This window comes from Morchella importuna (genome assembly GCF_003444635.1).
Source record: "Morchella importuna strain M04M26 chromosome Unknown Morimp01GS031, whole genome shotgun sequence".
Classification (NCBI taxonomy): Eukaryota; Fungi; Ascomycota; class Pezizomycetes; order Pezizales; family Morchellaceae; genus Morchella; species Morchella importuna.
The window spans coordinates 564,142-577,795 of NW_025763428.1; the positions used below are offsets into that span (position 1 = coordinate 564,142).

The following is a 13,654-nucleotide window of genomic DNA, read 5'->3' on the forward strand; positions in this document are numbered from 1 at the left end:
TTAGGATTGCTAAGGGCGAAGAATGGAAAACCGCTTTCCGAACGAAATACGGCCTCTTCGAATATAGAGTAATGCCTTTTGGCTTGACCAATGCTCCTGCGTCGTTTCAGGTCATGGTCAATACCATATTCAAGGATCTTCTAGATCAAGGCGTAGTAGTCTACCTGGATGACATCTTAATGTATTCAAAGACTAGAGAAGAGCATACGACTCTTGTACGAGAAGTTTTGGAGCGACTGCGACGACACCATCTATACGGAAACCTCGAGAAAACGGAATGGTATCAACAGGAGGTAGAATTCCTGGGATTTATACTATCAGGAAAGGGGAACCAAGTATCACCAAAGAAAGTCCAGGCGATCGAAGGTTGGTTAGCCCCAACCAAGGTCAAGGAACTTCAATGCTTCCTCGGTTTCGCCAATTTCCTAAGACGGTTCATCCACCGATACTCTGAGGTTTGCAGACCCATGACCGATCTCCTGAAGAAAGGTTCCGTATGGAAATGGGGCAGGGAACAGCAGGACGCGTTCGACGAGCTCAAGAGGAGATTTACGTCTGCTCCAATACTCCGACACTATGACGAACACCGCGAAGCAATCGTGGAGACTGATGCGAGTGACTGGGCCGAGGCCGCAGTACTCTCCCAGGTGTTCGAGGACGGTATCCTACATCCGGTAGCTTACCACTCTCGCAAGTTCAACGAGGCAGAGGTCAACTATGAGATCTACGACAAGGAGATGCTCGCAATAGTTTCTGCCCTCTTAACTTGGAGACATTGGCTGGAAGGGACGGACATCCCTATCCAGATACATTCGGATCACCAAAACCTGCAGTATTTCACAACGACCAAGAAGTTGTCGAGAAGACAAGCCAGATGGGCCGAGAAGATAGCACCTTTTCGCTTCAAGATCCATTACCGACCAGGCGAAAAGAACGGCAAGCCAGATGCACTTACAAGGCGTCCGGAGTTCGCAATGGAAGGGGGAGTAATGCGTGAGCAGCCCGTAAAACAGCTACTCAGCGCAGAACAGTTTGTCAGAAAATCACGGACCAGCGTAGAAACTGGGTCCGAAGTGATTGGCAACCCCGAAGAGGAATGGAATCAGTTGGATCAGTGGTACAACATACCGAGCGTAGAGCTGCCTCAGCCACTACAGGGTTGGTATGAACAGGAAAGACGATGGGTTCGGAGGATGGTTCCGGATGAACACCTCCCTGATTCAGACCTTGAGATCTTCGGACCGCCGGAGGCCGCTATCGTAAAGATAGAGCCTGCCGCTGAATGGAGTCCCGATTCGAATGACCCCACCCACGATGGTCGATGGGTAGTACCGGGCTACGCGGTCAAGCAGGTCATTAAGGAACATCATGATCGACCCGTAGCGGGGCACCTAGGAAGGGATAAAACCCTCGAGTTGATTGATAGGAACTACTGGTGGCCAGGGATGTCCACGGATGTAGCCAACTTCGTCATGACTTGCGATGTATGCCAGAGAGCCAAGCAACGTCGGAGACACTTGTCACTCCCTCAACCCCTAGAGTTAGCCACCACACCTTGGACTGATATCTCAATGGATTTCGTAGTAGAAATGCCCAAGGAGAAATCAGGATTCCGTAACGTATTGGTAGTCGTGGACCGTTTTACGAAGATGGCTCACTTCATTCCAATGACGGGGATCAACGCGGAACAGACCGCTAACGCATTTGTCAAAGACATCTGGCGTTTCCACGGACTTCCTAGGAGCATCGTCTCTGATAGAGGAACACAGTTCGTGTCAGCATTTTGGACGGCAATCACGGAAAGATTGGGGGTTCGTAGGAGACTCTCTACTTCATTCCACCCGCAAACCGACGGCCAGACGGAACGAACCAACCAACACATGGAAGGTTATATTCGGGCATATACGGCAGGAACAGGCAAGAAATGGAAGGACCTGTTACCTATCTGCGAATACGCCTACAACAACGCGAAGCATACGTCGACCGGACAATCACCGTTCTACTGCAACTATGGCTTCCACCCCCGAACAGACTGGCCTACGGATGCAGAGATCGAACGATTAGACGCCAACGGAAACAACTACTTGGACGAGATCATCACGGCTCACGAGTTAGCGAGAGATACGCTACAGAAAACTTTCGACAGAATGGCGTCAAAGCCCGGACCAGCAGCACAGCGGTTCACTATCGGCCAGAAAGTCTTGCTGGATACTCGGAACCTTGGAGGGTACTCCAAGTGGTCAGACAAGTTCACGGGACCATTCACAGTGTCGGCAGTGGTGGGCAATCGGGCTTACCGCCTTGAGCTTCCGGTAGAATGGAAGGTTCATGACGTCTTTCACGAGATGTTGCTGCGACCCTATCGTGAGGACCCAGACCCCAACAGAAAACAGAACGCACGAAAGCGACTAGCAACACCCGAGCCACAGGAGGCATTGGCAGACGAGAACTTCCAGCCAACCTCGAACATACGACCCCATACGCGAAGTCAAGGCCCAGCGATCGATAATGACCGGGCTCATAAACGACAACGGAACAGACGAGACTAAGCTCGATACCTTTCCCTACTCTATGACTTTTCCCACAGGGTTTTTATCATAGAAGGGTTTTAACGGTCGAGGGCGACGTCTAGGAAGGGGGAGTAGTGTTACAGGAACTACGGAACACCGTTCTAAATACTTAAGACAGTGAGGAATACGAGTGACGGATTGTGATGCGAGGACGGTCGGGTAACGGAAGGACAAGCATAGAAAGGTATCGGGTAATGTGGGGGCATGCGGTGTTACCACACTAGTACTATACTGTTATGACGGCACGCTTACTATTGGGTGTCTCACCCGGAATAGAATAGGAAGCGGGGCTTACGGCTGTAGGCTGTTCTACTTAGAGAAGTAGGTCTAGGATAATAGTATAGTACAGCCCGATGACTGGCAATTGCAAGGTTCATGGTTGCGTGTCGGAATTAGAATGGAGAACGGAACTATTCGGGGGCGCTTTTCTATCTGGGTTATCTTCGGGAGTATTATCTTATTCTATTATCGTTGTGTCAGTTAGTATTAGAAAGCGGGCCTTGGCATAGGTTCCAACGTGTATAAATAGGGCTTGATTCTGCGAAGACTTGAGGGTATCATCAACCATCAAAGTCAAGGGAATCCGGTTTACAATATCATCAGTTTAAACGCTACAGAATTATTGCTTAGCACTGGCTATTTCCCCAAACATCTTCATTGTTGCCATCATAAGCATCTCCATTACTGCTTTCACCGTCATCCCCATCAATGCTCTCGTCGACATCTTCGTCGTCGATAGCATCGACATCAGCATTGTTTTCAAAAGAATCTCCTCTCTCGCCAACGATGGCCTGTTCAAAGGCGATCTCACTGACACCTTCATCGCTTCCCAAAGGGATATTCGGCATTTCTGGGTCCGAATGAAAGACCTGTAACAGGTCTTTTGCCTCTAAGATGACTGCCATGTCAAGTGCTGTACGTCCATCTTGGTCTTTACAGCTCTTGTCCACTCCTCTCTCGATGAGCGTATACGCTATCTCCACACAATCCTTTCGCTGATGGTCGGTAAGGGATGAGAGAATCACTAGATGCAGTGGTGTCCAACCGCAAACCCTTATTCCGAAGTCGGCCCCTTTATCAAGGAGGAAACGAACAAGATCAGGCTTCCCCTCAAAACAAGCAAAGTGCAGGGCGGTATACCCGTTTGCATCCAAGGCGTTTAACAGATCCGGCCCACGGGTTAGGAAGAACCTGACCAAGGAGATCTCAACATTAAGGCTTGAGTAATGCAGAATTGTACGCTCAAGTTTATCTTTAATCCAAACATTCGCTTTGCTCTGGGTAATGAAAAAGCGCAATAGTTCGTTGATGTCTTTTGGAATGGTTATAAGCGTGAGGTGTAGGATAGTCCGCCCATAGGAGTCCTGCGAATTGATATTCGCACCTTCGTCCGTTAAGGCCTCCACTGATCTCAAAATCGTCTCTGCAGCGAGATTATGGGCGACTGTACAATGTATTGCACTATTTCCACGATTGTCTTTTGTATTTACTTTGGCACCAAGATCGGCAAGACAGGCAATCATCTCACAATCATGGTTTCGAGCTGCGATATGGAGGATGGTCCGTCCACGGTTATCTTTCGCGTTCAAATTAGCTCCTTTGTCGATCATGGCATACACTGTCTCTTTTTCTCCGCGCATTGCTGCTGTATGAATTGGTGTTGAGTGATATTTATCTCTGAGATTCAAATCGGCCCCCTTCTCAGCGAGAAGTGTAATTGCGGCGTGGAGCCTTCCACGCTGTTTCAAAGATGCTATGTAGTGCAATGCTGTCTTCCCATTTACATCCTGCATATTGATATCCGCTCCTTTGATGCCAACTAATATGGGCATTAAATCGGGCTTGAAGAGCCTTGCCGCTTCGTGCAGTGCGGTTCGTCCAGAATTATTACAGAGCGTTACATCGGGACCGCTCTTGGCAAGAATCTTAAGTATCCTGTAGTTGTCATTCTCATTGAGAACTGCAACATGCACAGCAGTGTTTCCATATTTATCCTGCGCATCCAAATCTACCTTCCTCTCGATCAAGAACTTCACCAAGTCGTACTGACCCAGTTTTATTGCCTTATGTACCACAGGCTGCCCAGATCTATCTTTAGAATTTAAATCTGCCCCATGATCGGCAAGGAGTTGGACAATGGTTTCGGGGTGTTTTTTTGTCTCTGTTGCGATATGCAATGCCGTGGCGCCTTGAGACCCAAAAGCAGCCATATTAGCATGCTCCGAAATTAGGAATTTAATAGAATCAATATTTCCGGTCTTGATTGTAAGATGAAATAAATCAACACTAAGACGCCCTTCAAGCTCGAAAAGGGCTTTTAACATTTGTAGATTCCCAGTTTTTGCTACATGATGCAAGGCGTGAATGTTGGCTTCACTGCGTGGATCAATTTTTGCGCCTTCATCTATCAGATATCGGGCAAGTTCCGCATTTCCAGAGAGGACGCAAATATTCAACGGGGTCCTGCCGCCCAGGTCAGTCGCATGTATGTCGGCGTGCCGAGATACGAGAATGCGGCCTATGGAATCTCCAGAAGGTGTGTTGGCAGCCCAATGAAGTGCTCGAAAGCCTCTCGCGTCCGCTGCCTCGATATTAGATCTCGATCGAGTGGAGACAGCATTTGCATCATTACGAGCACTGCATTCTGACTCCGGATCCCCGGGGGTTACTCCTTCCACAGCTTTGCTATCCGTTACCTCCTCCGTTCTGACAAGAAAATCGACCAGTTCTGTGTGACCTTTTGCAGCAGCGAGGTGTAGAATCGTGCATCCGGACCTGTCCTTATCCTCCATTGAGCTAACCTCGCCCAGCATGACTTTGAGAACTTCGACATGCCCGCCCAGAGCAGCGAGATGAGCGGGTGTCCTTCCGTCGTTATTACGTTCCCTCACCCCTCCGGCCTGGAGCAGGACATTTCGGACCTGAAGGTTTCCGTAATAAGCGGCCCAGTGGAGGGGAGTGTTTCGAGACGAATCCAGAACCTTGGTGTATAATCCTGCTTCCATGAGGCGCTTGGCTGCAGTGTGGTTATTGCCTATCGCCGCACAATGGAGGAGTGCCATGCCATCCCTTGCACGTGTTTCTATATCTAGGCCCTCGCTCATGAGCTCCCCAAATTGTGCTTCGCCGCCCCACAAGCAATTGTAATGCAACGGGGTCCATCCCGCCAGGTCCTTAACATTTCCATCTGCGCCGGCTCGAAGCAGGACCGAGACATAGGTTTTGTCTCCCGAGTAGTCGTCACTTACGATGGGGCTGGCGGCGTAATGGATCGGCGAAAGACCAAGAATGTCCGCTGATTCAATTTGATCATATACCGGGTCCTTATCTGGAGAGTGGAAGAAGCACCGGTCATGAAGCTTTGTAAATTGCACGGAACGATTATACAATAGGTCGCTGTCCGAGGGAGAGTGTAAGAAGCACCGGTCATGGTGAGGCTTTGTGGGCTGGGTGGGATGATCAGTAGATTGACCGTCGACGCCCTTAGATTCCACCTCCTTCAGGCTCAGGGGTGCCCAATCCAGTTTTGCTTTATGGTCTTGGCTATACGTTTTTCTTTGCAACTTGAATAGCTCCAAGACATCGAGGGTATTGCCTGACTCATGGCCTTTGAGCTCTGCACGGAGTTTGGACACCGCACGGGACGCACTCCCGGGAGCGGACCGGTCTGTTACCATACGTAAATTCTGGTCTACCGCGATCTGTTCCGCTATTAGAGCTGATCTGAAACATACCATCATAGTCGCAGTAGCCTTTCGGGCAAATATGTTCGAGGAAGTAAAGGATTTTCCCGTCCGAAACAGCCAGATATGGATATCCGCAGACCAATCCCACTGGTCATGCAACTCGTGTTGTTCTGATCGTTGCCTTGCGAATTCGATTACTGCACTTGCGTCCGGAAGTCGCTCATTAGCACTAAGTGGAGGAATAATACATGAGTAAACTTCGTGCAATGATCCTATTCCAGTTTTTTGAAGATCTTGGGCCAATCTGAGAAGTTTGGCGTTTTGTAGAGTGAACGACTGCCACGATAAACTGCCAGCACTCAAGTTCACAGTATCTGCATGACGTACGGTTGATGTTCCTTGGATCGGACTTGTCAATCTGTTTCGGGGAAATGGCCAGTGCTAAGCGATAATTCTGTAGCGTTTAAACTGATGATATTGTAAACCGGATTCCCTTGACTTGATGGTTGATGATACCCTCAAGTCTTCGCAGAATCAAGCCCTATTTATACATGTTGGAACCTATGCCAAGGCCCGCTTTCTAATACTAACTGATACAACGATAATAGAATAAGATAACGCTCCCGAAGATAACCCAGATAGAAAAGCGCCCCCGCATAGCCCCGTCCTCCATTCTAATTCCGACACGTAACCATGAACCTTGCAATTGCCAGTCATCGGGTTGTACCATACTATTATCCTAGACCTACTTCTCTAAGTAGAACAGCCTACAGCCGTAAGCCCCGCTTACTATTCTATTTTGGGTGAGACACCCAGCAGTAAGCGTGCCGTCATAATACTATGGCCTAGCGTGGTGACACCGCGTGCCCCCACACTACCCGATACCTTTCTATGCTTGCCCTTCCGTTACCCGACCGGCCTTGCATCACAACCCGTCACTCGTATTTCTCACTGTCCTAAGCCTGTAGAACAGTGCTTCCGTAGTTCCTGTAACACAATCTCGCCGCAACTGCTTTCATAAACTCTGAAAGAATCCTTTGTGCACAGAGTAGTGCCTGTGGTGCATTAGAGATTACAGCTAGCTGGTGTTCTAAACCGCCCTAGATAAAGTACTTAGTCAGTAATCAAAACGTAGGTACATGTACGTTATATAGGGCTCTGCTGGTCCGCTGACCTTATTTTGGGGGTTATCTTCAATATCGCTGATAACGAAGGTTGCTCGGCGACGGGGATTTTTCACGCTCCCACAGCCCAATATCCGCTGGGGTTCAATTGTTATCCCTGTACTATTAGAATCCTTGATTTTGCCACCATCCCAACGTATGGAACGATCCTCACGTGCGAGGACTAGTGAAGACACAAGTGTATCGTCGGACCACCACTTTAAATCTCGACGCAAGGCAGCTTCATCCGAACCCAGAAGCCAGATACCACTGTCCTCTGGGCCTTCCACGCTAGTATCTTCACTGTCCCAAAATTTAGGGCGAGTGATAGCTCCACTCAAATTTCCCTTCTCCGTGATTTGCATGGCATCATACACCCATAATGACAATATTGCATCGATCTCGTCAATATCCGTACCCCATTTCCCCTCTCCCTTCTGTTTAGCGGTGATGATGACCCGCTGATTCCCAAAGGACTGGATCGGTAGTGGCCAGCTGGACATTGAGCCCTGGGGAGAATCCTGGAGAGAGCGCACGAGAGAGTTTAGAACGACATCGATGGCAGACGCAAGAGCTTTAGCTTCCGAAAACACACTGCTACGCCATTCTGTGAGGACCCAAAGTCGCATTCGTGTTTTCTTTATTTCGTCAAACGTTCGGTAATTTTCGGGCAGAGTTTTCGAGTGCCAGGGGGGGCTCCAGAAGCCTTCCGACCAAAAATGGTCGTCAACAGCTTCCTGCTTCCTCACCGTGACGGGGATTTGGGCGGTCTCGAATACGAATCATTTGGCCAGCTAGAGTGTAGTGCTGGGATTCTTGTTGCCAGCCAGTCGAGTTCAAATCCCTTAGGGAGGCTTTGTACAACTGGCATCCGGGTCAGGCCTCGGCGGACAAAGGCCCTCAAGCCAGCCATTGTTAACATTCCACAAAGCTGGGCAAGAGAGACAGACCAGTGTAAAGCACGGAGACCGGTGAATTGGAGAATGAATCCACAAAGAGATATCATTGTGCCGGCGGTTGCGAGAAAACCAGTAAAAGGATACATCTCATGTGAATTCGACCCCCTTGGCTGACCGCTTAATGTTGCTTTTCTTCTGTTCTCCAGCGGATCACCCCATCCGTTTTTCCGCTCAGAAACCGTGATCGTTTCCCGTATACCTTTCGAGAAAATCGCGAAGGATTCGAAGGACTGATCGGCTACCCGCTCACCCTTCTGCAACCATAGACTGCGAATCTCGATGCCTTCCTCGGCTGTTCCTCTGTACCTTCTCTCCGTGGTGCTATCCTCAATCACATGTGCACATATGAGTAGGCCTATTGAGATGATTATGGTTCCCGAACACATTACAGGAAATCCATAGCCTTGAACAGAGGAATCGCCTTTTTTATATTGAAGCCTCGGGTGATAGGTAGCAAACCCAGCGTAAACAACGATGCCGACCTGAATAACTATCGAGATGGCGGCCACGATTCGAATCTCGGTCCTACTAACACGGTTGTGAAGATTGAGGCTGATGTTTGGAGCAGGGAGGTTTTCTAGTAGCGGTCGAGACTTTTGTGCCGGATTCTCCGAATTACTGGATTCTGTGCTCACCAGCTAGGTTAGCCAACTAGAATCAAAAAGGTCATACTATAATCTCACTTACGACCTGCCCGCTGCCGAGCTGTCACGGATGAGTTATCTTCTTGGAGATCAAACCCATTAATTTCAGTGATATGTTTCTCGGCAACAGCTTTCTCAATTGAAGAAAGCAAACTATATTCGTTTTTCCATAAATCTTTCCGCGATAAAAATAGAATATCCTTTACTGGTGGTATGCCCATTGTCCTCACAATCTGTTGACCATTCCAGAGCTCACCGACCTCGTGCGAAGTGGAGGACATCAGTTCTACCTCAGCAGCGGCTATGTTCTCCCGAGCCCTTCCTATAATAGCTTTCAGCCATCCAGGTCCTCCAACTCGGATGGCGCCAGTTATCGCTGTAATTATTCCCAGTGGGACCATTGCAAACACAAAATGATCCGCCCAGCCCATCGACTCGCTCATAAATTGCTTGGTGACCTGTTCGCCAAAGAGCGAAAGCAATGGAGCTAAATCCGAGATCAAATTATTGGAAAACTCATCACCATCCAGAGAAGCAGCAATGGCTGGCCCTACGAAGATGAGAACCGTAACCAGCGCTATAGGGCACTTTAATTCTACCATTATCGATATGAGAGAGTGACTTTAAGCAATTGGCCTGCTCTGGAGTTGTTAAAGCTGCGGAGTGGAATCTGGTTAGAATATAGTACGTATACTGCCATGAAGTGTGCACTGCTTAAGCGAGGAGGATCGATGTGATCAGGCCTGTGAATTTGGCAATAACACTCACCAGGTCTATAGCAAATGGAAAGAATACTTCGTCTCACGCCTATATGGGCTGACTAGCTATAGTCTGGGGGGATTCCGAGTGTCTTCTGGATCTTTTAAGTATGTAGGTATCTAGTATGCGCGTCGTGCAGTGGTTTTAAAATAGACTGGAGCTATGTCCCTATAGCTAGAACAGGACTAGGAGGGAAATAAACTGTAATAAATTGCTACCGGAGCTGCTCAGGTATACGTAGAGAGCACTTGGGATGGGAGGGAGGGAGGGTGTAGAGAACATTCCTCTTGCATGAGGGGAAAATTCAGGCGCACTCAACGCGTTGCTTACCTTCGCATATCTGGTCCTCTTGTATTGCGCCTAGACGAACGAAAGCCGCCACGAGTAATATTATCTGCTTGGACGAATGGGAACAACGTCTAAGTAGAGTGCATATACCTATGATATGGTTAATGTGGACACCCCAACCTTGGGCGATGATGACTTTCCAAACACCTAAAATTATTTTCACTCTGTTAAATAATGCTTTAACCTCCGCTCTACATTATGACAGAGCCGGATTAATTTTATATTTTATGGCTGTGAAGTTATTGAATTTCTAGAAGTTGGGTTTTTGGTAAGAGACCAAATGAATGTCTCCAAAGGTTGCCCATTTAGTCAATAGTTTTAGAAGGTTGACCAGTTTGGTTACTTGATTAGGCATTTCTTGAAGATGATCCAGATATCTTGGCATCAAAGAGCTGGCAATAAAATACCAAGTTATTACTCGATTAGGCAGGTGATAGCCAAAAAACACCAATGTCTCACCTACTCCGAATACAGGTATGGGCTTTTCAGCCTCACCCATCCTTGGACCTCCTGGTCAGTGACACACCCCTGTCGAGCAGTACCGCAAAATCTCGAGCTATTGGTTGCCACCGAAGAAAACCGCCCTCTTCTACAGGATCTGAACTAAATATAGGTTAACAGGTGGCCTGAGCAACCCCCCGAATAACGCGAGCTTTTGCGGTACATGTGAAGCTCATTGTCGAGTGTTCCTGCGCTACTATAAACTCGAGGCATCAATAGACGATGTAGGTAACAGATTTTCCCTGGGGGGAGGTTTGAAGGGAGCTGACATGAGCGTTTAAACAGATTATTGTTGGCTGGTTGATAAGGTTTGGAAGGGGTGCGTTGAGATCTTTAAGCTCTAATTCTGGAGCAGCGCTGGGAAGTGATATACTCGATATTTGTAACATGTATATATACATTAATGACTACATATACATGTACTTCATTCAAAATGAGCGAACCATTTTGAAGATGGGAAAGGTAAGGTGGAGCTCGAGATCTCTATATGGGCTAGCGCTAGGAGAATCGGTTGAATGACGCTACGATTTCTTGACGTCGGGCAGTTCTCACTCATTGGTGTAATAGAGTGGAAGAATCTTTTACAAGCCGTATTCGCGATTTGATAGGATAGAATTAGCAGCAACAACCAAACTCGTTTCCCATAGGAAAATGATTTTTAAGTCTGTCTGGTTACTGGTAGTTGATGGGTCGAACTGCATGCCTCATGATCAAGTTCGGATCGATATTCTTGACCCGAGCTTCTCTCTTGAACCATTCAAACTCGGATAGACCACGAGTCAAGTTAGCTTGAGCTCAAGTTAGCTTGAGCTCAAGCAATGATTCAACTTAAGACAGCTTGAGCTATTATATGTTCTATTCGATATTCTGGCTCAGTAGGATAGTTCTTGGTAGAACTCGTGATTTATTTTTCGTTTGGCCTTAGACACAGCTGCACTGTAGATATCGACGGCTTGGACTAGCGATACACACGAGGCGAAATGTCTCGAGACTTTGTTTGGTTTTCGAGGATGGAGGTCTGATGCTTATGTAAATTCAAGAATTATTCGAACCCTAACCCTACTTGTGATTTCAATACAATGCCTCTAGTGCTTAGGCTGCGGCCTCGACACTTTGCGCGATACCTACCATAGATCCCGTTAACCACAAGACCCGGGCCTCCTAGAGGCGAGACGAGACGAGATCAATGGAAGCCTCGTCTTGTTTTGTGTTCTATTCATCACTAGCTCCGACATTCTAGATCTCCTTATAGTCGCTCTCTTCAGTATGTGCAACGACAATGCCTATAATAAAGCAAGACAGAACCCATCTTTCCATGAATAAAATCATCATTTAGCTCGAGCTTAATGTTTAAATTTAGCCACAAGTACGAGCCCAATTAACCAGCTTCTACGAGAAAAATCTGCCCGAGCCGGCCTGGCCAAGCTAGGCTTGACTTGAGCCGTCTCGTTGAAAGCACTACTAGTGCAGGCAGTGCATTTAATGATCGTTGCAATGAATGACATCAAACATTAAGATATATTAGGTAACGGTCAGCAACTAGCGATATGCACAATTGGAAGAATCTTGAGACTTTTGTCTTGAGATACGAGACAAAACATCACAGGGTGGAAAAAAAGTCAAGTTTTGGAAACGCCCGAATGATTGTCTCTACTACGGCTGGGAATGCATCATTTGATGCATTGCCCATACAAATATTTCGTGGTATTGCATCAAATGATGCATTACCTGTCGAGGCCTTTGTAAATGCATCATGAGATGCCTTTCCCTACACATTTACCACATTTACGAAATTTCACTACACATTCCAATACACATTTACCAGATACACATTACACTACACTTTATCCTACACAATATGATACACATTTCACTAAACATTTGCAATGTACACATTATGGTACACATTATGGTACACATTACTAATATTTCCGATTTTCAATAAAACTCATGGCTTCTGATAGCAATCTGTGCTAGGAAAATACATCAGCAATGGTTTAGTGGTTATAAGAATACTAGGTTATCCTAGGGTCAGGTGTTCAATTCCTGCACAGTTCTTTTTGTTTTTTCGGGTTTTTTTTACTATTAAAGATTAAATGATTCATTTGTTGATGAATTAACTGATTCATATGTTGATGCATTAACTGATGCATTCATGGATTCATTTACTGATGCATTATGGGATTCATTTAACGATGTATTCACTGATTCAATTACCGGTGTATTCACTGATTCAATTACCGATGTATTACGGGATTCATTAAATGGGCCATTAATAATTAATTGATGCATTAAATGATGCATTTGTGATGTCCATTTCCTACACTAAATTTGTATGCCGAATATACACATCTTTAGTACACATTATTTGGAACGACTTTACTTACCAAATTTTGGGTGGTGCAAGCACACATTTCCCTGATGCATTAAAACCCGTAGTAGAGGCGTCTTGAACACATTCATGTCTCTTGATATGGAGGACTAGTCAAATGACATGACTTAAACCCTAACCTTAGCAGATCCTACCGCAGTAGTTGAATCCCAAAGTTGAGCTTGTATGTACATGTACCTGTACTTGGTTCGTTCCTGCGGCAGTCTCAACCTTCAACTCAAGCCCCCGGCACCCACACACATCCTAGGGAGGAATTGCATAGAGAGTATAGATATAAATATTGTATCTCATTGAGCTGAGCCTCTCTAAATTATCAATATACACTAAACCAAGCTTCCCTCACTACAAGCAGCCTGGTATTATAGATTACCGGCCCCCGCTCCGACCGACTCGGCAAAGCCGGTGATAGTGCCAGCCCAAACCGAAAGCCGTATGTTCCATGAATCCTGTTCCCTACCGCGCGCCATGTCGCGCGCACAACGAAACCACCACCGGGACCACCGCCAAAAGGGCGCACAAAAGGTAACTGCTATATATCCACTCTCGCGGGTATTGAACTAAATATTATAAATATTACTATTAGATATCTTATAAACCCCACCGGTAAACGCGTATTGCAGATCCATCTCCCG

The 13,654-nt window shown here is 46.9% G+C and overlaps 2 protein-coding genes across 2 annotated transcripts; both read right to left on the reverse strand.

Annotated features, from left to right (window-relative positions):
- Positions 1-3,196: 3,196 nt before the first annotated feature.
- LAJ45_08790 (uncharacterized protein) lies at positions 3,197-6,310 on the reverse strand (the record flags this gene model as incomplete). The annotated part of the gene is made up of 1 exon (XM_046118339.1): positions 3,197-6,310. The coding sequence occupies one exon, from the start codon at positions 6,308-6,310 to the stop codon at positions 3,197-3,199; it is 3,114 nt and encodes a 1,037-aa protein (XP_045968616.1).
- A 902-nt stretch (positions 6,311-7,212) lies between these two features.
- LAJ45_08791 (uncharacterized protein) lies at positions 7,213-9,624 on the reverse strand (the record flags this gene model as incomplete). The annotated part of the gene is made up of 4 exons (XM_046118340.1): positions 7,213-7,356; positions 7,431-8,016; positions 8,169-9,003; positions 9,066-9,624. 4 exons carry the CDS (start codon positions 9,622-9,624, stop codon positions 7,213-7,215), a joined length of 2,124 nt encoding a protein of 707 aa, XP_045968617.1.
- Positions 9,625-13,654: the final 4,030 nt, after the last annotated feature.